Source organism: Lichenostomus cassidix, chromosome 4A (genome assembly GCF_008360975.1).
Source record: "Lichenostomus cassidix isolate B80296 chromosome 4A, HeHo_3.0, whole genome shotgun sequence".
In the NCBI taxonomy this organism is placed as follows: domain Eukaryota; kingdom Metazoa; phylum Chordata; class Aves; order Passeriformes; family Meliphagidae; genus Lichenostomus; species Lichenostomus cassidix.
Window position 1 is genome coordinate 10,788,116 of NC_139485.1, and position 24,836 is coordinate 10,812,951.

The window sequence follows — 24,836 nt, forward strand, 5'->3', positions numbered from 1 at the left end:
TTTCACACCCAGTTTTGAAACTTTTGCTACACATGAGTCATGTCACCCAGAAAAGCCATCCCACAGAGTATTCATCTAATCCATCTGGTAGTGCAAATAGTGGAGGGACTCAAAATAACAAGAAAATTGTTTACCTTTCTGAATAGGGTAAGAAATGACTGTCTTGACTCTTTACAGCATCTCAAACATTTACACAAACTTGTTAAGCTGCTTAGAGAGAGGATTATTTGTCCAGGTAATGCTTCTTTCAGTAAGTTAAGCTGCAAGGAAAGCAGATGCTTGACTTCATGAAATTTGGGAGATTCTGTAGGAAATTGCCTCTGGGAGAAATTTAAATAAATTAATAGAGAGCTTCTGCTTTCCTTCCTTCTCTGTCTTTATTTTAAACAAGTTATTGCCTCTCTATGCAGATGGGTCTGGGCAATACTCACAAGGAAGTTAATTATGTAAAGCTGTACCAGGTAAATGTTATTTACAGATGGCTGAAAAACTTCGTATTATACTCATTTGCCAAGAATAACTTCCCTCATTTCACAGTTGGTGGAGAGGTGTTTTTAATCGCCATCAAGGTAAGCTGCAGATCATATTCTCCTGTCTGCATCTTTTTACCCATTTTGACTGCTATCTTTCTTTTTGTTTTTTAATGGTAACCCTGCAGGCACTGTGCACATAATTGAAGTAAGCAATCTGCTTGTTTATCTGTGTTTTCCATTAATTAGATATGTGCAATCTAAATTTCCTGCTGCAAAACATGAGGTGACATACTAAGGGACCAAATCTGCTTTTCCTCAGCAGGCTGAACTGCCAGTGTTGGAGAAGATATTTCCAGGGCAGGGGCACAGCAGTGTTTGTAGCCTGGGCTGGACAGTGAGCAGGGGATGAGCAAGTGACACTGGAAAAGGCTGGAGAAGTGTCCCAAGAGGCTCCTACCCTCGGGAGTGAGGTGAACCTTCATGTACTGTGGGTTTGCTGCAGGCTGGGTGTGCATGGCCATGGACAGTGTGGAGCTGCAGCATTGTCCCTGGGCAGGGTGAAAAGGGGCTCCAGGAATTCCACCCCCTGCCTGAATCAAGCTCACAGCAGCACTGATGTGGCTCCTGGATGCTTTTCTCAAGCCAGATTTCCTTTTTCCTTACTTGTTCACTGCTGACCCAGTGGCTCAAAAATTCATTTTTATAGGTAACCAAGGTGCAACCACTAAACTGACCTTAAAGTATTGCTATTTGCTAAGGCATCTCTGTGGTTCTCAGAGACAACTCTATTCAGAAATGGCCCAGCTCTGCAGGGCTCACATATTCAAAATAAGCTAGTGATCAATGGTCAGCTTCAGCCAAAAACTGAAGAATTTGTCAAAACTGAAATTCCTGGGATGAAATTGACATGATCTTCATGTAACAGACAAAGGCAAACTGTTATCAGCCTGCTCTGACTAATGAGAGAGGGAATAGCCTCAGTTCTGGGTGTGCAGAATGGCAGCTGTATGGAGAATTCCATAAAGGAATGGGTCAGGAAAAATAGAACTCTAATGTAAACCCTGAAGCAATCATTAGGGAAAATCTTTAGAACTAAAAGAAACTTAGTGCTGTTTTTTGGAGATTCTTCTGACACTTTGGTCTGGATCCACAGCAGACAGAGCTCAGCATTTTCCTATGTGCTTTGTGAGCTCAGGCTTGCTGGTTTTTACTCAAAAGAACAAATAAGTGGTTCTTTGAATTTAATGGCCTCTTTTGCCTGTATATATATGCCATTATTCCATTCCAATCCTGTAACAGCCTCCCTGATGTCAGACTGGCCTTGCACACACATTAATGAGTTATCAGGTACTAACTCCCTGCCCTGCCCACACATTTCCCCTCCTGCCTCCCCTCTGTTGCTCAATCGTTTTTCTTTGCTTGTTGCTTGCCTGCAGTGATGGGTGTGTGCCCTTTTCCTCACTGGGAGTCTGGCAGTAAATCATATGCCTACTTTTTTTTTCTTTTCACATTCTGGAGCAGCTGTTCTGATTAGTTTGAAGCAGAATAAAAGACCAATAAATGCAGAGAATCCTGAAGGTAAGTACTTTACTGAGGACTTAATGTCAAGGTACAGTACACATAGAAGCTTTTACAGGCACCATTTAAAAACTGTTATCCACTGTATATTTTAAAGGCAGGACATAATTCAGACATCTGATTGACTGCCCTTGAACACTGATTCTTGTTCTATAATTTTTATTTTTAAGAAACCTTGACTTGAGAACTTTCTGATGGCATCTTATATTGTGTGCATCACCCTTAGTGGATTACTTTTGCTGCCTGAGCTGCACCAGATTTGTGGGGACAAGAAGGCAGAGGAAGGAATGTTAAGCTCTGTCAGAGGAGCAGTGGAAAAGTCACCCCTGTAAATTTAGCATTGCTTAAGCATTGTCTTCCCTCTTTACTGTGGAAAGTGTTATTACTAATTTTTTTTTTCCTGGTTCTGATTACTCCAGGGATGACATGACTGAGTGATCTCTGATCCTTGCAGAGACCATGATACAGTCTGAGTCCCTTTCTCAAGAATGGGGAAATGACAGTGACCCCCAGGGTACCCTCAATAGGAAAAGCATTGATATTCTGAGGCACTGAGTCCAGGGATTTAACACAAGGATTTAGGAAGGGTACTGGACTTAAAATATACTTCAGAAAGCTGTCAGTCAATCTGTAGCTTTCAAGTTAGAATGGTGTTCTTGAATGTCTTATAGTAGTGTCTTTAGCCTGAGTATTCTCTGATAACAGGGTGCTTCCTGTGACCCTTTTCCTGCCCCTCTTCCCATTTTCCCCCAGATGCACTCTGTGTGTTTCTCTTGGTGTTAGCAGAGTTCAGAGTTTGACCAGATCTGTCTTCATCCCTCTGGAGAAGCGTTGTTGGCTTTATTGCATGGGGTGAGGTGTTTGAGCAGCTCCTGCAACCTGAGGGCTTTTAATGAACAACCTCTCTCTGGCTCTCTAAGCATGCTGAACCCTCAGAATCCTCCCCAAAAAGCATGATTTTCACTCAGTTTTACACTTAATCTACTTCCTCTCCTCCTCTCATGGTCACGAGAGATGCTGACCAGGTTTTCTCCAACAGGATGGAAACTGTGCTCCACTTTTCAGTTGTTTTTTTCATGTTTCCCTCACCCCACCGTTTCACACTGCTGTTTTGACTCCTCTTCATGCTGTTCCCTAGCTCAGCAAAGAGCTCTGTTTACCAGCTCCTGCCCTTTTCTTAAGTCTTGGGACCTCTCAGAAACTTTATACCCCAGAGGGGGTTTCTTTAGATCCCATGAAGTGCTTGAGGTCAGTGCTGTGATCCTTCTACTCAGGCTAAGTCTTCCTCTTATGTGCCCACTCTAAAGCTCTGGTTGTTTAATTCCAATACAACTGACATGTCTGCTCTGCTTGGGGAGCTGATGCTGTATATTGATTTCCAAATAGTTTCTTTATTTTGGAAGTACAAGGGGTGCCCCTGGCCTTGGGCAGTTCAATAGAAGCTGCACACTGGAAGTTTGATGGAGGCTGGAGAGCACGAGCAGTATGTGCCTACGTGGAGAAGAGATCTCTATGCACTTGTTTTCCACCTGTTTTCCAACAAGGAATATTAATACTCAAAACAGAAATTAAGCAAGTAATTTCAGCATTCATGTTTTGTTTCTTTTAAGACAGGGTATAACTGTAATGGGCTTTGTATTTCCAAGTACTGACATTTTTATATAGGTAAGAAATATTCAAATCTGAAATACACAAAACAGCTTCTTACAGAAACTCAAGCCAATTTTAGACTATTACTATGTTATCACAAGCCAAAAGCATTGGCAATCGAAGGTGTTTTTGAAGCCATTAGCTCCAGTTTCACTGACTTGTTTTGGTTTTTTCTCTTTGATAACACTCCTCGATTTTGAGCAAATGAACTCACTGACAGCTTGGAGGGCAGGACTGGCTCAGGCATAGTGAAAAAAGCCCTAAAACCACTGTTTACTCTTTGAGTCTGAAATTAAATTGTATCCCTTTATTTCCATAAATGTTTCTCTTCGCAGATGTATTGGGAGAGGGTAATTCAGTGCCTTCAAACGCATGGACAGCTGAGGATGACAAAGCCTGAAAACAAATGTCCTGAAAAGAGGTTATTACCAGGCATTAAAACAGGTAAGGCTGTAAAAAATGTATTCTAGCATACCTTTGCTTTGTGGACTGCTATCAATATGTTGGACTATTTTTTTTCTTTCTGTCTTTTTTTTTTTTTTCTTTTTTTGTGTTTTTTTAATCTCATCTTGTGCTCCAGCCCTCCCTCCCCACCTGCAGCTTGGCAGGAGCTGCCCTGGCCAGGAGCTGTGCCGGGAGCTCACCATGGCTCATTTATCCCACCTGGCTCCTTGGCACTCCCTGGCAGCCCCTGTGGGTGTGCAGAGCCAGGGAGGACCCTCGTGCAGGTATAAGTGGGAATGGGAAATTCTCCTTTTCTGCATGGCAGCCCAGCCTGGTGCTTCTGCTTGAGTCGAAACCCAGTTGTCTTTTTGGGAAGCAAAAGAATCAGGCTGTAGAATTTAACCTTGAACTTTCCATTTTAGTAATGGAGCTGGTCAGCTTGAGAAAGAGACACCTGCTCACTCTGTGATCCAGGTATGTAGGTTTAATACACCATTTATCTGTCTGTGAACAAGGATATGAAGCAACACTTAAAGCTGATCATTGTTATTTTTACCACATTTCTTCCCTGCCCTGAAACTCCATTTCATTTTCACCTGAAACAACATTTTTTCTTTTCCTTTTGTCAGCTGACCTGGAAAATCCATTATTCAACCAAATATAAGCTATCCCAAATAAGTGTAACTTCTGTCCAGAAAAGTAATTTGTGGTTTTTTGCCATCAGTCCAGAGTTTCAGACCATTTGTTGTATCCTTCCTTTCATACTTATGATTTACTCTGTTCTGCAGCCTGAAATACGATAATCTGGGCAGAACAGAAATGCAAAATAGCTCAATTTTTACAACCAGATTTAAAGCTTCTATTGTGTGCTACAAACACAAAGAATTAAAAAAAGAGCTGTATTAATTTCTTCTTTTCTAGAAGCACCAGCAAAAAAAAAAAATGGAGAGAGGAAAAGAAATCTGTAACAGAAAAACATAGAAGATCAACATTAGCATTTGTGGATTTCTAGGTTTTACTTCCTTTTTAAACTAGGATTTTCAAACCATCCACTTGCAGAAATTTGCATTTTATGAGTACAAAATGTGATGAGATTGTTTTAGGTAACTTACCTCTTTTTCCTCAGCTTATGGCATCTAAAACAAACCGTGCTTGTCATCTCAGTAATTTCTCATCATTGAAGTTAAAATATAATCTAAGTTTGCACCAAATGAGCTGTTCCAAGATGAGTTTGCCAAACTCTATATTGCAGTGGGATTTCTGCAATTATGATTAGATACTGTCAAACAAAAATTATCTCTGGAATACAAGTGAATGTAACATTGATTAGCTTCTCTGAATCCCACAAGAGGTTAGGAGAAGCACAACTTGCATTTAATCTCTGTATCTCCGTCTCTGCCAACCACAGTTGTGCTGGTGGATCAGCACAATGAAAAGGGGATGAAGGGAGGAGAAACAAGCAGCTGATGGAGGACTCTTCTATTACTAGGGGCTGATGTGCTTTAGGATGTTGTTGGTACTCACCAGAGGCCTCAGAACTGATGAACTGATTGTTTGTGTAGCTGCATCCTCTCCAGAGGACAGAAATCACCAGCACAAGGGTTTTTGTGTGCTGATTATTTTTAATGCTCCCCACCTTTTTTAGCTGATTATTGGTTCTCCCATCAAAAAAGTGAAATAAACAGGCAAAGGCAGCATTTGTCTTAGTCTTGTCTAAGAAATTCCCAATGGGAAATAGAAGCATATTTCCCCTATCTATTAGTGGATTTTACATTCCTGCTCCACAAACCATTCTGCACATGAAAAAAGGCTCTCCATTTGAGCAGTTTCCCTAACAAGCTTCATATCTGTTCGCTGGATTAAGGCAAAGTTAGGATTTGTGTCAGATTTTAATTAATCCCAAACAGTGCTTCCCTTTCTGCTGTTGGCCAGTCAAGAGAAACAGGTAAATAGTCAATATGTTCTATCTTTTTACTATTTTACAGAATTATAATGCCTACTGCAGGAAGATGTTACCTGTGCTGTAAAGCTGTCATGTTATTCTTTGGGGAAGGAAATTCTTATTCTCCCATCCATATACCTATGCAGAGCAGTCACTCTTCTTACACTCTGTACATGCAAAATGCTTAATAATTTTATCTTCAGCTTTCAAGCATAAAAGTGAGAAAGTTACCCTATTCCAAACTTAACTACTTGTGTATGTTGTTGGTATCAAATAAGATTACTGCTTGGAAGATAGCGCATTTATCTTTCACTCGAAATAACCCAGGAGAATGTCAGATGCAAAATGATTTTTGAAATCTTGGCATTTACTGCTGCTTTATACTCTGTGTGTGCAACTTCAGTCAACAGCAGTGACATTATTGTGCGAGTCCCTCCAACTGAAGGGAATTGGCACTCTATTAAAAATTCCTCTTTGCAGAGCTGAACAGGAAATATGTTACTATGCAGCTCTGTGTTTGTCTCCTGAAAAGTGGTGATCAGAATCATGGCTGCTACCGGCCAGGCAGGATTCTCTCCTTGTCAGTTTATTCCTTCCTGTAGCTAATCCCTCATCCAGCATTATCCGGCTGTCGCTGTCCTCCTCATTCCCTTCACAACAGGCACTCTTTGCTTTGGCTTTTGTCCCGTGTAAACGCAGCCCTGCCAAGTCCCTCTGTGATGAGCTCCCTTCCGTGCTCTGCTGCTGCAGCATCAGCATCTCCCCTCCTTGCTGCTCAGCACTTGTGCCTCTCCCTGCTCCAGGGGTGTGGGTGCTGTGGCAGAGCAGGGGGCCCTGGGCAGCAGGACACGGTGGGGACAGGCTAGGTGATGTTCTGGAGCCCTGCAGACCTGTCATTGTCACCTGGGCTGAGGGAGGCTGGATGCTTGTGCCCACCTGCATTGGGGTTATGAGCTCTGCATCACTGCTGAAATTAATGGGTGGGAAGGGTTGATGGGGTTTTCAGAGATGGATTTAGCTTTCAGCCTTATTTCCTCTTGCTTGTGGTGGTCATCACAGGGTGTCTTCTGAGCACCACACACACATGTGCATAGTTTTCATGTGTGGCCGTATTTCCTAAAGATCAGACCTGAATCTGTGCTGCTATATATGAAAGACTAGACATAAAGTCAATAAATGTGACTTTATGCAGCTGTAAATCCTCTCATCCTGTCATCTTTCCATTCAGGCAAGAAAGACGTGAGAATTATGTAGACTCAGAAGCAGAGGTTCATGGCAAGGCTGGGGCTCTCCTGATCACAGCAGGGAGGATGGCTCCTTCTGGAACCAGCTGTGTTAGTGGTAGGGCTCATGAGGGCAACTCACACCCCCAAACTACCTTCTTCCTGCTAGAGGCTGCTCATTTTGTATCCCAGCAAGCTTCTCAGGTGGAAGTTCTTTAATTTCTGCTTTTAAAGTCAAATGAAACCTTTCCTATTTGACTCAAGAGGGACAGAGCGCAAGGCACTCAAGCAGCAGATCCATCAGTCCTTGGGAGGTGAGAAAAGAGCAGCTGGGAGAGCAGCCTCAGCTGGTGGCTGTCAGAGGAGGATGTTGGGCTACAATCTAATTGTAATGGATGTGAGTGAGTCCACACACAGATTGATTAAAATTGATTAAGAAAGTGTACCTGGGGACTCTTTGAAAGCTAACTGAAGTCAGTGGAAAACAATCCTTTTCACTGAATTCTCTGACATCAGGTTGAAGCCCTAGAATATCCCATCATGAAATAATTTGGTTAGCAGAAAAAATGGAGATATTTAGCAAATCAAGGATTGGAGAACTAAATGGGGTTTGAAGTGATGATGCATTTGGTTCCTGGCTCTCCACAGACTTACTGCTTGACATTGCCCAAGTTCACTGGTCGTTTTGGACATCCCTGCCTAGTATGGGTGGATATAACAGTAGGAAAAATTTTTTTCTCTCCCATTTTTATCAAGGTCAGCTCTCTCTTTCACTGTGTCTACAACACACACAATGCACCTGGGAGGTCTTAGCTGGGGTCCCTGGCCTGCTTTACCAGACATGAAAAAACAACAACAAAAAAGAGGTCAGAAACAAAGCCCAAAGCAGGTCTCTTTACTTCTTTAGTGGTACATCAGAAACTAGCCCAAGGCTTGGTGCATGGCAGGCTGTTCCTACAGTTCCTCTGAAGGCTGGTCTACTCTGCTCTGTATTCAGCTCCATGAATACCACATTCCTCTTTTCTTTGCTATTGAACCTATCTAAAGACTCACAGACAAGAGTAGTATGCTATACAGCTGTCAAACGGGTTACTTTCCATAATAGGCTGAGACAACACCAGAATAAGGGAAACAAAGTTACTTTTAAAAATAAAAAAGTCTATCAGTGGTATATTCACCTATTTTTTAATGAATAATATATACATTCATATAATGAACATAATGATTAATGTTTACTTGGTGTAAAATGTGGAAGAATGTCTAATGATACCACTTTATCTATGCATTTAAAGTTCAAGTACAATTCCAAGGTATTGTTAAATACAGCTTCACCTAATTGTGTATTTTAATCCATAGGATGCTTTATTTCTAGGCTTCAAATTTTTAATCGAGCTAAAAAGTGACTTCATTAAGTGACTTGATAAATAATTTAAAAAATAGCACTTTTACACTGTAATCATGTCAGGAGAAATGAAAGAGTAGCTGAAGTGTCAGAGGTTATAAATCGCAGCAAAGGTATCAGTGTCTTGGTGAAGTCTGTGTCACCTGGAGAAGTGTGGTCTCCTGGCAACATTTTGTCTCTTTCAAATTACTTAAAAGAATTATCCAGGAAGTAAAAATGGTCTAGTTTATTGATATTTTTCACATTCTTGCTCTACAGTAGTTGTGCTCATTTACTGTATATAAGAATACCTTGAGTGTGCCTGAGTCCTCTACACGTCTGGGACTGGGAAAAGCCACTTGGTTGTTCTTGGCCTCACCTTGCAGGACAACGTGGCTGAACATTGTCTCCTCGAGTCTACAGAGGCTTTAAAGGATGGTTATACTCAGAGAAATGCCTAAAAATGCTGCTACTTTTGTTCTCCTTGTATGATATCTTAATTGAAATTTGCTTTGTCTGCAGGTAACAAGACAATGTTTCTAATTGTCAGCTCTGCATGATTTTATGTGATAAAGATCCAAAAGCAGAGCTGAGTGTTTGCTTGACTTTGACATCAACAATTGCAAAGATGCTGAGGTGAGCTGTGTGTGACTGAGCAGGATCTGGCTTTTCTCAGCTGCTCGGGCTTGGGGGGAGGATGCTGAGGGGATGCTAATTTTTCTGGTGAGGGTTTCCTGAGGCTGGCTGGTGTTTAGGTTTTAAGCTTCTCCCTGCTGTGTTGTTTGGTGTTTGCAGCCTCACAAGGGTCATCTCCAGGAGTGACAATCGCACTCCCTGTGACACAGCACCACTCCAGGCCAAGCAGTGGCACCGTAAAGCCCTGAAGTGTGCTTTACAGAAATTCGTCCCATGATTTTTCTGCCTGTCTCAGTTGCCTGACAAAACTGTGTCCTCCTGTGAATCTGAGCAAAATGCACTAGATTATATTCTGCATGGAGCTATTCTAAGATATTTAAAAGCGAATAAAAAGCAGCACAGGGAAACTAAAAATAACACTTTCCATTCTGTGGAAAGCACGGATGTGCCGTATCAGAAGCAGAGTTAGGAAAGAGAAACTTAGCCTGGTCCAATTCAAGGCAGTCCGGTTAAATTGATGCTAATGATGGTGTGAAATTGCGCAGCGGGTTTTAAAGCGGCTTCTCCCCGTTCAGCACAAATGCTGTAACCCCTGGGGCGAGCTGTCCCTCTGTCCAGCGCAGTGAGACCGCTGCGCGTTGTGCGGGCAGCCCGGGGCAGGGCAGCCGGGGGCAGGGGTGGAAGGGCCCCGGGTGATGCTCCCGAAGTGCTCGCGTTCGCCTGCGACCCTCGGGGAGCCCCTGCCCCGGTGTGCGCGGGGCGGTTCGGTGCCGCCCGTTCCGCTCTGCGCCGTGCCAGATCCCCCGCTAAGGCACCGACCCCTCCGCAGCCCTTCGCTGACGCTCCTTCCATCCTTCTCTCGGCCGTTCCTTCTGCCGCCATCGGAGCCACGTGCGCGGCAGCACGGGGCCCTGGGCAGCCCCTTGCCCGTGGGAGCCTGCGGGGCTCTGGGGGCTCTCTGGCCCGCCGGCTCGTGGTGCGGACGGTGCCGCGGTGCGGTGCGGTGTCGCGGTGTCTCGGTGTCGCGGTGCGGTGTCGCGGTGTCGCGGTGTCGCGGGGCGCTCCCGGTGCCGGTGGCAGGCTGGGCTGGGGGCGCGGCGCGGAGGCGCGGCCGCCAGGGGGCGGTGCGGGTGGCGCGGCTGGCGCTGTGCGGGGCGGGCGGGCTGGCGCACCTGGCGCGCGGGGCTGAGGGGCTGAGGGTGTGAGGGTCCGGCGCTCCGGCGGTCCGGCCCGCTCCCTCCCGCCCCACCAGGGCCGCCCCTGGAGCCGCGCACACCGCACCGCGCCGCACCGCCGGCCGCCGCTCTCCCACTGCCAGCGCGGCGGGGGACGCCCGCAGCCCGCCGGCATGGAGCCCTAGAGGGGAGCCGCTGGGGAGGTGAGCCCTGCGCGCGGCGCTTCTCGCGGCAGTTCGCTTTTTTATTCAGAAAAATAAATCTTCCCTCCGGAAAAGTTCTTCCCTGCTCGGTGCCGGCGCGCGCGGGACGGGGCTGAGCTGCGGCTGCCGCCGCGTCCCTCCTGCAGCTCCGGCGCTCCGGCCCGGGGTCCCGCCGGTGCCGGGGCGCTCCTGAGGGGCTCCGGGCAGCCACCGCCGCAGCTGCGGCTCTCCGGCCGGCGCCGCCGCTCTCGGAGCCGATGCTCGGGGCTGAGCCGTCCGTGCCGGCGCGGCCGCTCCGCCGCTCCCGGACCGAGCGCTGCTGCTGGAGCGCCGGCAGTGCTTTCTGTCACGAAGGGGGTCTTGGTTGGTACCGAGCGGCTCTCAGCACCGCGAACGCGCCTGAGGCTTGCCAGGAAAAGTGTTATTGACGGGAATTTAAAATAAAAACACGGGAGCAGCTGCCTTTCGGGATGTTGCAGCTCGGTGGAGTCTGTTGAAGAGATGCCGGTGCTTTGAAGGCTTGGCTGCTCTGAGGTACCGTGCTGGGTGCTGAACAGTGGGACTTGAAACCTCTGTCTGCCTCTGAAACTTCAGTGACAGTAAAGCTGCTCTGTTTGCCTCTGGAGTCTGATGGAAATCTGCTAAAGGGCACCAAACCTTTCTCAAGCGGCTCGGATTCAGTGGCTGTTTTCAGAGAGCCTGTCCCTGGATTGCTGTCTCTGCCAGGATTCAAAGAATGAAAAGTTTCTGGTGGAGAATGCTGTAAGCTGCGGTTTCTGAAAGTTGTAGTAAGGTCTGTGTACTTTTGTCAATTTCTGCGGCTGTTGGGTTAACACCCGAATTTGGGTTTGTACCGTGACGGAAAACCCATTGTGGCAGGAGCCAGCGCTTAGTAGTGCTCCTCGTCAGTGTTTATACTCTCTCGTTTTTATCCTGATTATTTAGAAAACAATACTATATTTTTAGTGTGTGTGTATGGTTTGTGGATGTTACGATATTACTGCAAGAGTTCAGGTAAATTTGAAGTTTTTCAGGGAATTTAGCGGTGGGGGGAGGCGAGGTGAGCTGCCGTGGGCTCGGGAGCAGGCAGGGCTGCGGGAAGGGCAGTTTCAGGGTGCTCAGGTGCTGTGCGAGTGTGGTCTTTGCAGTTACACCCGCGGGAGATACTCATTCACCCCAAAACTCTTCCTGTCCCTGCCGAAAAGGGGATCTTGGTTCTCATCAGGGCTAAACCTGTGCAGCTGCGTGGCTTTCTGTGGTGTCTCATAGAGCAGGTGATTGCCCGCCCTGCTTCTGTGTAGTGCATGGAAAGGGGCTTCCGTCCGGAGGCAGGAGCGGGCCAGTCCTGAGGGGGACATGGTGTCTGAAAAGCTTTGCTCGTGCCAGACCCGAGGCTGGAGGTAAGGCTGGGGTGGAAACTGACAGCGTGTCAAGCGCTGGCTTTGCAATAGAGCGACTGCAGAGGAGACAGTGGGACACGCAGGGGTTTGGGATTTTGGGCTCCCCAAGCCAGCGGGGTGCAATGCTTGTGCAGTGACCATGAGAAGTGGAGAGTTCTGGCAGTTTACCAAGGCATAGGCAGTGCTCTTCAGGATTTGGTGACTCCAAGGTTCATCATGGGTTGTAACTGGTGACGTGCAGGATGGCTTTCTGAGAAATTACTAGGGATTGCATCCTTCTGAGGATGTTTCTCTGGGCAGAGGAGACCTCTTGCAGTGGGAGGACGGGGGCTTGGGGCGACCTCCCTGCAGAGTGCTTGTGTTGCTAGGCAGCAGCTTACACCTCCAGCGTGCTCCAGATCGGCGTCTGCGAGGGGAGACCTTCGTCTCCTCAACTAAAGCTTTCTAGCTGGAGGCCAAGGGTAGAAAGCACATATCCTGCATGTGTGGGTGTGCATGCCCTTCTAGCTTGCTCCTGGGTATTGGGGAGGGGTGGTCAGCTGGGAACGTTCAGGCTTGTTAGCTGACAGCAAGACTTGTACTCACCCACCTACTTGGGCTGCAGGTGAGCACAGGAGAGAGGGATGAATCCTTGATTGTTCTATTTGTAAGGCTCAAGAGTTCTCTGCAGACCACCCTTTCCCTTTCTCAGTATCTGGAAACTCGTAGGAGGTTTGTCTTCAACTTGTTTGGTGATTGAGGCTTTAGCAGCTAAATGGGGGGAGGGAAAAGGAAGGAAGATTTGCTTGCACAAGGGGTGGGAGGGAAGGCCAGGTGTGCTACATTAATGCACTTAGCCAGCTGGAGTCAATTTTAGTGGATGCCACACAATTGGTGGAGCCTCAGTGCTCACATGGCATCAGCCAGTGCTGCCTGAACTGCTCCGTATCTCGCAGAGCTGAGTGATGGAAAGCCTTTTAATCTTCAGAGCTGCCAGTTTGGTGACTGCACTTTGAAGCAGTGCAGTAGCTGAAGCTGTTGGAAACCAGTGTGGGGGGACTGACCACTCTCCAAACAGAAGTCAGATCAAAAAAGAGCCTGAAAGGGTCAGGAGAGATTCATAGGCTGGTGTGGTGAAGGTGAGCTCAGCAGAAGGGCAGTTCTTGCAGCACGGATTGCTTCTGATCAGGCAGGGATTGGTAGTGTGGGAGAGGGAGGAGGAAGTTTCCTGGTTTGTTGGACGCTGGAGGCCTTGGCCTCAAAAGAAGCTGGACTTGTCAGGCTTAAGTCTGGATGGGGCTGCAGAGTGTGGAATAGGGGCAGGTAGGAGTACACTTGCTGGTCTCAGGATTGTGTGGGTGTTGTGCTGTGCCACTGTGGGATAAGCTTGAGTTGTGTAGGCTTTAGGATTGTGTGTATGTGTCTGGAGAGGTTGGGCAGCTGCTGGAGCCAGTGTGTGTGTGTGAGGAGCCCAGCAGAGATGCAGATAGGCTGCTGGAGAGCAAGGAGGAGGGAATGGGGACAGCATGTAAGGCCCATACCCCTTGGGATGCTCTGCCTGCTTGGAGATGACAGGATCATCCAGGCTGTCTGGATGGGATGTTCCTGTAAGGGGATTGGGTTGGTTTGCATAGGCAGAGTAATTTTTTTCCCTGACTAGTCTCAGCTGTTTCCTGGGGAGAGAAGAATGCATGTTATAGTAATCACTTAAAGCTATGGAGAAGTGTTTTCTATGTGGCATTTGGAAGGGAGAGGCTGTTGAAAATTTTCTCTGCCCTGGATCACAATGCCCTTGTGGGACCAGGGGTGGAGAAAGTTCCAAGGAGCACGTGCAGCCAGTCATCCCTGCTGGCTGGGGTGGGAAGCAGCCAGGGATGGCTGAGGCAGGTGCCCTTGACCTGTGTGTCTAAGGGAAAAGGTGGAGAAGTTGTACTCACTGTGAGGAGTACAAATAAAGCATTTATAGTGTATGGACTTTCCCTGCTCTCCGAAACATTCAAGCTCTGAGTAATCTCTCACTTCAAACTGAGGCTCAAGCTGAAAATATCTAGGGATGCTAAATTGTGAACAACTGTTAAACAGCCTTAAAGGGCTGTATGGGAAACTGTGTCTGCTCTTCATTTCTAAGCCTTCCTCAAACAATGAGAGTCTGAGCTATTTATCAGGAGCTCTTTAGTGCTGGAAGGGGAAGTGAACATTTAAAGTGTATCACAAAATAAAGAGGCACTTTAAGAGGCAATTTGCTTTTCAGGATGTCCAACTAAAAATAAATCTTTCTTTAAACAACCTTGAAAAGAAAACAGGGAAGAGATCTTGCCCTTGCTGAGAATAAGGGGAATCTTTTTGCTAGCTTTGATGGTGAGGGTTTCCTCTGGCATCTGGTACTAGATCCAGGTAAATCCCCTTGGAATTGGTGGAGGGATGTGTTATATTCAGTAACAAAGCTGCTGAGATAGAGACTGTGTGTTAGAAACTTCTGCAGGGGGTTTGGCTAATCCTTTCCACCCCAAAAGCACTAGAGTTCCTTCCACCCTTCTTTGTTTTATGTAACAGCTAATTAAGGATGGCTATTTGACAGAGCAATTTCAGGGCACATAAAATATGTATTTTACTTTTATTTTGGCTGCATCAGAACAAAATTCCATTCTCTTCAAGATTTCCAGAAAATTTGTCAAAATAGTATTTTATAAGCAGTTTGTCATGGTTCTCAAATTCTGGGGAAGGTTGTTTCTTTGCTTACCTAATTAAATTTTTATTTTCAGCCAGACAAATCTGGCAATACATGTATGTAAAGTCCAGCTTCAGGTTATGTAAGGGGAAAAAAATCCCCATCAAGAATATGTTTATCACTTTAAGGTACCGAGATGGTGCCGAGTTCAGTGAAAGCAACTTGCTTCTGCTGACAGCAAAGTGCTGTGTCTGGCTTCTCTGGAACTGTGTTTTCTAAGTGGAAAACTGTAGGGGAGTGTTTTATAAGGAGCCTGACAGCTGGTATGCTATCTTTTCCTGTTCATTCTGTCTTCTTTGAGCATTATGTATTAGTTAGGGAAGCGTGTGGCCAGGGATGAGATCAAGGAATGAACTTCTAAGCACATTGCATGTTGAATTGTGTTCTCACAGAACCTGTTTCATTAATGTGCAGGAGTGAGTGTGGAGCAGATTTGCCGTGAATAGAGCAAATATTGTTATTTTGTTAATATTGCAGAGGCATAAGTGTGTGTAAGAGCAGGGATAATGTCAATACGGCTGACAGTTACAGCTGCAGTCTCTCTGCTGTGTGGTCCTGGAAAGAGAACTGTTTTAAGGCTCTGTACAAGCAGGGAACATTTCAGCATGCAGATGGCAGCCCAGTCTAAAATCTAGTTCTGTTTGTGCTGAGCACCTCTGTAATGAGCCTTGAGGAACACAAGGGAAATGAGAGAAGGGATGTGGGGGGAAAGAGGAGGGATATGCTATCTTTCAGGACTGAGACCTCCCTTTGAACTGTCTCTCTCCATTTTTAATAGCTTTTCTGCAAAAGCTGCTTGGGGAGCAGGGTTGGAACGAGTATGAAAGAAGCAAAGCATCTAATCTTTTGGCTTAATAATGCTCCTGCGTAGGCAGCTGCGAATTGGACAGACTTCCTTATTGATATAAGAGCAGAGAGCAGCGAGTGAAATCGGTGTGGGTGAGAATGGTCTTTTCTCATCTCTTTTAATCTGAAATGTCTTCTCCTTTTGTAGTTGAGGCTCTGCAGAGAGGACCTGTGATCGCTGGCAGGGCCATCTGTAGCACTCAGGAGAAAAAGGCCATGACCTGAGCAGCCGGTGTCTGTTCTGGGTGTCTGTGACTGAAGAGCTGGAGTCAGGCGAAACCACGGTCTTTGTGGAATTTACAGGGTTTTTCAGAGAATCTGAAGCTTAAAAGTTCTCATCAGCAACTTGCTTTTTTTCACTCGGAGATCTGAAAAGCAGTAGTCAGAGTCCTTTTTTTCTGAGCGAGGTTTCTCCCCTGCCCAGAGCAAGCTGGCTGGGCTGGATCTGAGAGCAGCCTCTGAGTTGTCTCAGCCCAGAAGAAATTTGCCATCCTGGGACAGTGTCCAGCAGCCTTATCAGCTTTGAGAAGCTTTTGTAGTCACCCATGGCTGGGGCTCCTCTGTCCTCTCGGATGGCTGTGGTTACTGCTGCACCTTACTCTGCCTTGGGAACTTTCTTTTGTAGCTGCATCAGTTCTAGGACTTATGCTGATTCGAGATGATTCTTAAAATCACTCTTCTTTCCTCAGTGCTAGTGTACATGTTTAGCTTTCCAAGTGTAGATTGTCTTCACATATTCTTCTCTCCCCCAGTGGGCTTTTCTGTAAGCTTTTAAGTACTTCTGCAAGGTGGTGAGAGGCTAAGCCCCACTCTCTAAACCTAAACTCTGGATCTGAGAGTCTTTCCATTTTCTACGGTGCTTCATGTTGCCTGAAGTAGTGTATTGATTAAACCACAATCTGCAGAAGTAAATACATGTAGAATATTAATAGCTTCTACTCTAGGGGGGAAAAAAGGCTGTAAATTAATTGATCTATTATGTTGACCTCATAAACCGTGAGGGCTTGCAGTACAGCTGTAATCCTCCTCCCACAACACGTATTTCACTTTGAATGTCCATAAAAGGCCTGGACGACTTATATTTAAAAGCTGTGATACTGGACAAGCACATCCATCTATCCTAGGATGTGTAGTTAGAATATTGCAATGTTAAGGCTGAACAGTAGCTCTCTCTAGAATCCAGGGTAGCGCTGGATCAGTACATCACTATGGTGCAGCTGGGCATGAGGCTTAAAAAACAATTGCTCTTTCCCACTCCTTTGCTGTTTGTGTTCTTCCTTACAGTTGCTTTCTGTGTTTCCAAGGGCAGGAGCTGCTGCCTTGAGGGATGAGTACAATTCAGGGATTTAAAATCTAGTTTGAAGATACAATGAACTTGAATTCTGTGTGAGTTGTTTAGGGAATCGAGGTCAGTGTGTGGTGTGAGCCGATAGAACTCCATCTGCTAATCAGTGCTGAGTAGTCCTAGTTCTGGTTCACAAATCTGTTAAGATGGGCTGCTTAGGTTTTTATTGAATTTTCTTAGTAGCAATTTAGGTATATGCATAGATTGTATGCTCGTCACTCTTTTTAGTATTTTGATGCTATAGATATTGTAATCTTTATTTGTATTGGAATATTTCAGGGGATTTTCCCATTCCCTGCTCTTTTTTTCCTTTTTTTTTTTCCCTCTGCTATAAATGAACACTGTTTTAGGCAGCTATTGGAACAGAAAATTCTTATAAGAAAAGGTTCTTGTGTTAATGCTTGCATGGTTTCCTCTACAGGGCAAGCCAGAAGTTTGATCACAGTGTTCAGTATGATTGCCACTTTAACATAACTAAAATCACATCTATGCTCTGCAGCCAGACATATTAATGGGGGAAGTTATGGGGTGTTTGCCATCCACAGTATTTTTCTTTTGTGCTTGGTGCTGAAACCGATTTTTTGTTTCTGTGTTAGACTGTAAGATGTCTTTTGAAACTCTAAGGTTCTACACTTGGTATTTTCTATAGTTGTATTTGGAAAATATTTAACCTATTATTGTAAAGCATTACAATCTTTTCAAACAAAACCTTGGTGTTAACACCAAAGGGGTGGTGCTATTTGTTTCTTCTGAAATAACTAATAAAATTCAAAGTTTATTCCCTTGGCATCATGGAAGATCTGTGAGTTTTAGGTTTTTTCCTTTTCTTTTGCACCCAGACATTCAGCCTTTAGAGGATTCATTACAGATGAGTATTGTAACCTTGTCAGTATTTAGCTGCGGGTTCCCTTTGCTTTGTCAGGACAAGACCTTGGTTTTTCCTTGTTGTATTACTGTCGTGCAGGTGATACACCACTGAGCCAGTAATAATCCCAGACATTTTAGATGTTGTCTCATTGTTGCTGTTTTACTTCCAGTTTGCATAACACAAGCACTGCATTGAGCATGCACACCATGCTTCCCTAATTCCTAAGTTCCTCTTTAAATTTCAGCTGAACAAGGAGAATTAGGCAAATGTGAGTTTAGTTAAGGACCTGAGTCCAATGGAGACTTAAATCTTGCAAGACAAATGCTGAATGCACACTGCCTTGTAGAATTAATGTTCCTTGTGTATTTAGACAACTTAAGTGGCTGGTTATGATGGTGAAGATGCACAATGAATTAGGCAAAATGAAATATTCTTTGATGCTCATTGAGCAGCAGAGCGAAGAACGCTGCATGACCCGTATCAAGTGGAGCTGAAGATACATTATTTGAGCTAGCATGCATCTCTGATCTTAAGTATTTTTTTGTTTATGTTTGAGGTATCAACAAAAAGGAACTGGTGCCCATTGTGGATTGCTTCCAACCAACAAATTATATAGGCTGAAAATCTTTCAGTAATAAACAGCTCAGTGTGGTATGTTGGCAAAAGAGAAGACCCGAGAACGAGTTCATATTAAAATTTAAAGCCTTAAAAAGTGAAGTGGGGAAATGGTTTGAAAAGGAAGGAACAGGACTCACCATCTAGCCTACTGTAAAGGCTGTGAAAGAATTGCTGTTGCCATTTCATCCTTTGTGTGGGGGGTGAAAACAGTAATTTATTTTTGTGAGCTATCTGAGCAACAAAACCTGACAATTGGAAATCACTAAAGAGGTGGGTTGCTGTTTTTAATGAGTGCCTTCTGTATGAGAGCTTCTGTGGAGGAACCAGAACCTACCGAGCCTCGTGGTGTGTCAGCAAATCTCAGCTTGTGCACAGAAGTGTGCCTGAGTGCACATGCACTGCTTTTCTTTTCTTGTTTCCTGCACTGCATAAACAAAGTTTGTGGTAGAAATTAGAGCAAAGCTAAATTATACTTGAAGCGTGAACTTGGGAATCTCAGTGCTGGATTTTGTGCAAAATATTAATGCTCTGGTTTTCTTCTTGTTTAAGTGCCTCCTTCTAACCTTGTCACTTGAAGTTTTTTTGAGTCCCAGAAGCCATACAAGCTGAAGTGGGTGCTGGAAGGACAGCAGGCATTACGTGAAGGAAATGGGATGCAATTTCCCAAGCCCTGTTTTATGAGGATTCAGGAGAAAGACTGAGGTTTTCAACAGAGTTGAAATGAGTTAGGCAGTATGTGGGAGTTGGGGTGGTTTTGATAGAAGAGCAAAATTTGTGTTGCATTGCATCCTGGTACCCTTGTAGTTTTAGGTGCTTACAGGACACTGTGACAGCTGCCTGAAGTCTGTGGTCTGTAACACAAACAGGATGAAGAGGAAAGGGGAGGCTTTGTTGGAAGTGAAATGATGAAGAATTAAGTTGTCACACCTTGCTTCTCCTACTCTTCTCCTGATGGCAGCAACCTCCCTTTACTTACCTGGATACAAATACAACCTGACAGCTCATAACAAGGCTTGGATTAGTGATTTTTTTTCACCTTTGTCAACAAGCACTTCATTCTGTGTCTCTCTTCCCTCCTTTCAGTGATTTTGGGCAGGTTGGCTGTAACTGGTATTTCTATGCCCTTATTGAGTAAGATGTCTTCAGTCTTCTGGGAATGGTGTGAACTTGGTTCCCCTCTTGTGAGGCATATCCAGTAGAGTATTACATTCTTGTTACAGCTGTGAGTCCCTGCTCACACCTGCTTGGAGTTTGCAGCGTCAGAGTGCAGCTCCACAGGGAAATGCTGCTCAGTGCCTGTGAGGGGAGTTTTTCAAACGGCAAAATCAGCCCCTGCTTGCAGGGAAAAGCCCTTATAAAGAAATGGCATTGAACTTTGACTGGTGTATCCTGTCTCGTATCTCATCAAGCTGGCACAGTTTTGTTCATGTTCTTCATCAGACTGCACATTTATTCCCAGACGCCTAGCACAGGGCTGGCTTGAATCTACAGACCATCCACTGCCTGATAGGTGAGTGAATGGCCCTGAGCAGGGAATTGAGACCAGTCTTGTTGGGAGACAAGGTGGGAGTCTTGGAACACTCAGTTCTAGAAATCTCCTGAGCAAATTTAGCAACTTAGTCTTGAACTAATACAACCTTCCTTCTTCTGGCTCCTGGACTTTCTTCTGGGGGAAATACAGCTTATTTTGTACCTTGTGTTCTTTGTTACCTTGAATGTTTAAAAATTGTCATCTCTGGTAGGGCAGTTTGAACAGCCTGGTTGTCTGTAGCTGGCTGCTGTCTCAGGACAGAAGCCAGCTGACCCACTGGTCACACTGGTGTGACTGATCCCTCTTCCTGGTGGAATGTCTAGCATGGTGGAGATGACACCTCAGACTCTGATGTGTATTTTCATGCCAGCTTCATTGGGGTTGTGGCAGATGTGACAAGCTGAGGCTTTGGGCTTGATTATGAATGACTGGGTGATGCTGTGATTTCTTGTCCTTTTCCTACTCTATTTTCCTGATTTGTGAATGTACAGAGAGTGACTGCCTTGATGAGGCCAGGGCTTCAAAAAGTAAAACTCTTATCAATGCTGATAGAACCAATAATTTTCTGCTCTGCCAAGCACTAATACTGGTTGGCAGAACTTGCTTTGAATTTTTAAATGTATTTAATGCAGCATAGCTTGTTTGGGGTGGAGATGCACAGACCCACATGAAAAAGGACCTAGGAATTCCATATTTCAGCTGTAATAACTGAAGGAAGGAAAGTGGAGAAAGTAATTTGCGAAGCTACACTTGAAAATCATTCTAGCATAACATCATCATTACAATTATCTGTCAAAAGATTTAGTTCAATTACTTTTTTTAAGCTCTCTTGTCAAGATGGCCTTACTTGTTTCGGGATTTTGTTACTCCAAGGAGAGGTTAAGGAAGAATGAATGCTAATTCTGTCATTAACCACTGTCAGACAGCCTTCAGTGCTTATTATTCCTTGAAAATGCCTTAGCATCGTTGCTGTGAGGAATCAATAGGCATAAAGTGCCCATGGGAACATAGAATTCAGGGAGGGAAAAACAATCCATTGCCTGTTTACAGATTGTAGTACGGTAAGGTGAGAGAAAGAGAGCTTCAGTTTTAAGTGGTAATTTTGAAATAATTGGATAGGAGCACAGTTCCTGTAGTGTAAAAGATTATACAGGGTTCCTTACACTTTCTTCACACAACGGTAGGCCAGTAATAATATTACAAGGGAAGAATATTTGATGCAATAAACTCAAATTAAATGGAATAAGCTTCAGTGAGCAGCAGGCCATTGCACCCTCTTGCTGCTCTGTTATGTAGGGCAAATGTTCAGAGCTGCAGGAGTCTGGGCTGCTCCCGAAGTTGAAGGTTTGGGACCTCTGAGTGAGCTGGGCGGGCAGATGGGGTGCAGCACTTAAGGGAGGATTTGGTTTCATTGGCCTTGGTTTTGACTACTAATGCAGGTAGTTTTGTGCATTTCTGTTTAATTGAAACTGCTGTAAAATGTTTGCTGAATCTTTTGGTGCAAATAATAACTTTACAGTGACTTGATGACTGGCTTCTTTATGTGATCATAAGCGTCCTGATCTAAAGTCTCTATCATAGAGAGATGAATTCCTGGAGTCTAAATATATCAAGCCACTCAAAGGCCCATGACTTCAAGCTAAGCACATATTTGAGGAGTCTAGTTTATAATTAAGCGTCTCTCTTTGAGAGAGATGGGCTTTGATGTATTCAGATTTGTTCTACCTGGTTTTAAGTGCAGAGAAGGAGCCTCTTGGAAGGAGAGAGAAGGAGATTTGCTGTAGCTATCTTTTCTTGAATGGCTTGGTACTTGTAAATGAAAACAGAATAAGTTCCAGTAATTATATAGCATTAAAAAAAAATTCTAAACTGGATTTTCCCTTTTTCTTTTCTAGTGTACATAATATAAAGTAAGTGTGAAAGTTCACAGGAGAGACTAATTTTGTCTTTTAAATGAGACTCCTGAGACCTACATTCATTGATTTCTGAATTTTGTTCACCTTTCTTTACCTCCTTTTATAGGACAAATTTCTGGAACAGCTTTAATTGTAGGCAGCTGTAGGCATTGTGGGAGCTTTTACAAGGCCACCAACAGAAACGTAATGTTCCAAAGAGAGATTGCATGAATAACCTACTCTGAATCTTTTCTTGAACAATATGATTTTTTTTTTTAAGTGTGCAGCCTGTTTTTATGAGACAAAACTAATTATGACCATTGGGGTTTTCCCCTTAAATAACATACAGAAATCTGCCAGATTGGACCCATACTTCTTCAAATAAACTGTTACATCTTGTGATTTTTTTTTCTTTGAGAGCAAAATGATATTTTTGAGGTGTCATTTAAAAAACCCCAATCCTTTTGTATGATAGTCAGAGATACATTGTTCATACAGAGTTACTTTGAACTGTTATGTTTTCCTTCTCCTGCATAAACATAAACCCAGAAGTTGTTACATTAAGCCATTGCCCTGTAATGGTTCTTTGAGAAATGTTTAACTGTAGCTGCTTCTTTGTTGTAGTGAAAAGCTGTGATTCAAACTTCGTACTATGTTTGCATTTCAGCTGTCGCAGAAAGTGAAAGATGAAGCCTCTTGTTCTCTTGGTTCTTGTGATCTGTACTGTAGTCAGCATGAATTTGAAGCTCGTGTCAAAGAGAAATTCTGGTAAGTCACAGAAAATTTTTACTTTTGGATCTGGACCTTGTTGCTCATGCAACCAAGCATTTTAGATGGCTGCTTTTTGTTTTGCATAGATACTACTACTTCTGTTCTTCCAAAGGAAAAAAGAAAAAAGAAAGGGACGTCATAACTGGTATGGCTTGCCTAATAAATGATTACAGGATGAATTTTTTCAGTATAATGTTCTGTTGGTATGACTTTAAGCTGTTTGCAGGTGTCCTTATGTTTTCTTTTGTTAAAAAAAAGAAAAAAAAAAGGTTCACCTGGTTGAAATCTCATAAAGGTAATAATGACTTTGGCATTGTGGCATTGTTCCAACATCCAGTCTCTTACTGTTGCTAAGGGATTTTCTTAACTGTGGATGTGGTTTGTGGTGAGTTTTAAGCCTGGGTGATTTTTCGTATGTTGAAAGGTCATCCTTGAAAAAGTTATGCTGGCCAGATATGGGATCATATATACAGTTAACTAGGAAGAGCCCTCCTGAGTAGATAATCTCTGATTATTCTGGCAGTGGGAGGGAGTGGGAGTTGGTTCATGTTTACATCTGCTTTTGAAACCTGCTGATAGCAACAGAAGATTTCAAAGAAGCATTAGAACCTCTCCTTCTGGGGTAGACAGTCCATCTGGATAATGGCTCATCTGTGCATGAGCCTGAAGTGATGTCTGCTCCATGCAGCTCTGCCCTCCCAAAGGAATGACTTCATGAGACTGTTTGTATTTCTCAAGTAAGCTGTGAGTTTGGGAGACTTTGGGCAGACAAGTAGGTCAGCTGCAGTGCTACACAGTGGTGTCAGTCTGCTACAGCCTAGTGTGTGTGGAAGGGTAAATGTTGAACTTTTAAACCTGCATGTTAACTTGTTTTTCTGCACTTTTTGTGTGCTATACTTACACCTGTGAGGGCTTCCACTGATCCTGCTGTTCTCAAAGTCTCCAGTCTTTTCAATGCTGCAGGTACAAACAGAAATTACTGACTTCAGTTGGTGTGGCCAGTTTTAAGTTTAATTTCTGCATTTCTTGAGAATGGAGGAGAAAAGTTATTGGGCCATCTGTTAACAAAGAATTAGATGTCACATCCAGGCTGAGAAGTGTTACTCTGGGAGGTGCCAGATGCTGGGCTGAATTCTTTATGCTGGGCTGGAAAGTGAAAATGGAGGATGCTAAACTGAACTAGTCTCTAGCCTTTTGTTGTGGTTATTGTGTCCAGAGCCCTGTTTGCCCTGAGACAGCAGTCATGGGTATTGGGGTTTGGCTAAGTGCAGCTTGTCTAAACTGTGCTAAGGGTGATGGTGTTCCTGTTTCTCAAAACTGCTGCCACTGGCCTTGATGGGAATCCTCTGTGAGATCCAGAATCAGTGTAACTGAACAGCCTCTATTCACTGATGCCAGGCAGCAGCACCTGGCTGCAGGCAAGAGCCTGTGCAATTCCTTTACCAAAAGTAGAGATCTGTAGAAGTGCCACGACAGTGCTTGTAGCAGCATTCAGCTGGTAGTTTACCTCTAATTATTTATATATATATAAATCTGGTTTTTTGACTCTGCAGAATGTCTTGTGTTAATGGCAGCTGTTGACAGTGTCAATTTAGGTTCAGTACTGGTGGAAAAAATGCTATGATATCTTAGACTGCCTCTTGCTAAATATAACCCACTAGTGAATAGCTGGTTCTTTTTCTTTTCATTTGATTGTGCCAGTATGTGTTAAGAATAAGATGAAGAGGAAAAAATGCACGTAAAGTAAAATTATAGTTTCTTTGCAAGTACATAATCATGTAGTTGGCTTTCACCTTCAATACTCATTCTCTCATTCTGGTTGCTGCATGGAGCAAACTATTGATTTCTTTTTTTTTTTTTTTTTTTGCTTTTTCCACTACATTGTGTGTGAAATAATTTTCTGTTTCTGTGATATCAGCACTTGGAGCAAAATTGATAATTTGGCTCCTTTTCTGAAAGGTCTTTAGATTTGAAGGACTGTTGTTTGATTGCTTGGGGCTTCACTAAATGTTATATGTTGTGGAGAGAGATGCTCTAGAGACTTCTGAACTTTAACTGTTTATAGTTTTAGTGGAAGATCTGGAACAGTGTATGGATGCAACTGGGCAAATGCACAAACAATGACACTGTGTTCTCCATAGGTGACAGTA

General features: G+C 44.2%; 1 protein-coding gene across 6 annotated transcripts in view; it reads left to right on the top strand.

Annotated features, from left to right (window-relative positions):
• Positions 1-429: 429 nt before the first annotated feature.
• Positions 430-24,836, top strand: part of IL1RAPL2 (interleukin 1 receptor accessory protein like 2) — a 349,905-nt gene continuing 325,498 nt past the window's right edge. The window contains exons 1-6 of one of the 6 annotated variants that reach the window (XM_085060499.1): positions 430-461; positions 796-943; positions 1,995-2,051; positions 4,037-4,145; positions 4,568-4,619; positions 22,583-22,683. In XM_085060499.1, the coding sequence (XP_084916625.1) occupies positions 22,602-22,683 (82 nt within the window). In that variant the 5' untranslated portion in view covers positions 430-461; positions 796-943; positions 1,995-2,051; ... (1 more) ...; positions 4,568-4,619; positions 22,583-22,601. Of the gene's footprint in view, positions 462-795; positions 944-1,994; positions 2,052-4,036; positions 4,146-4,567; positions 4,620-10,531; positions 10,706-10,995; positions 11,499-11,886; positions 12,106-12,614; positions 12,817-22,582; positions 22,684-24,836 lie in introns of those variants that run through there. The other 5 variants (XM_085060500.1, XM_085060502.1, XM_085060501.1 and 2 more) reach the window with 5 other exon arrangements.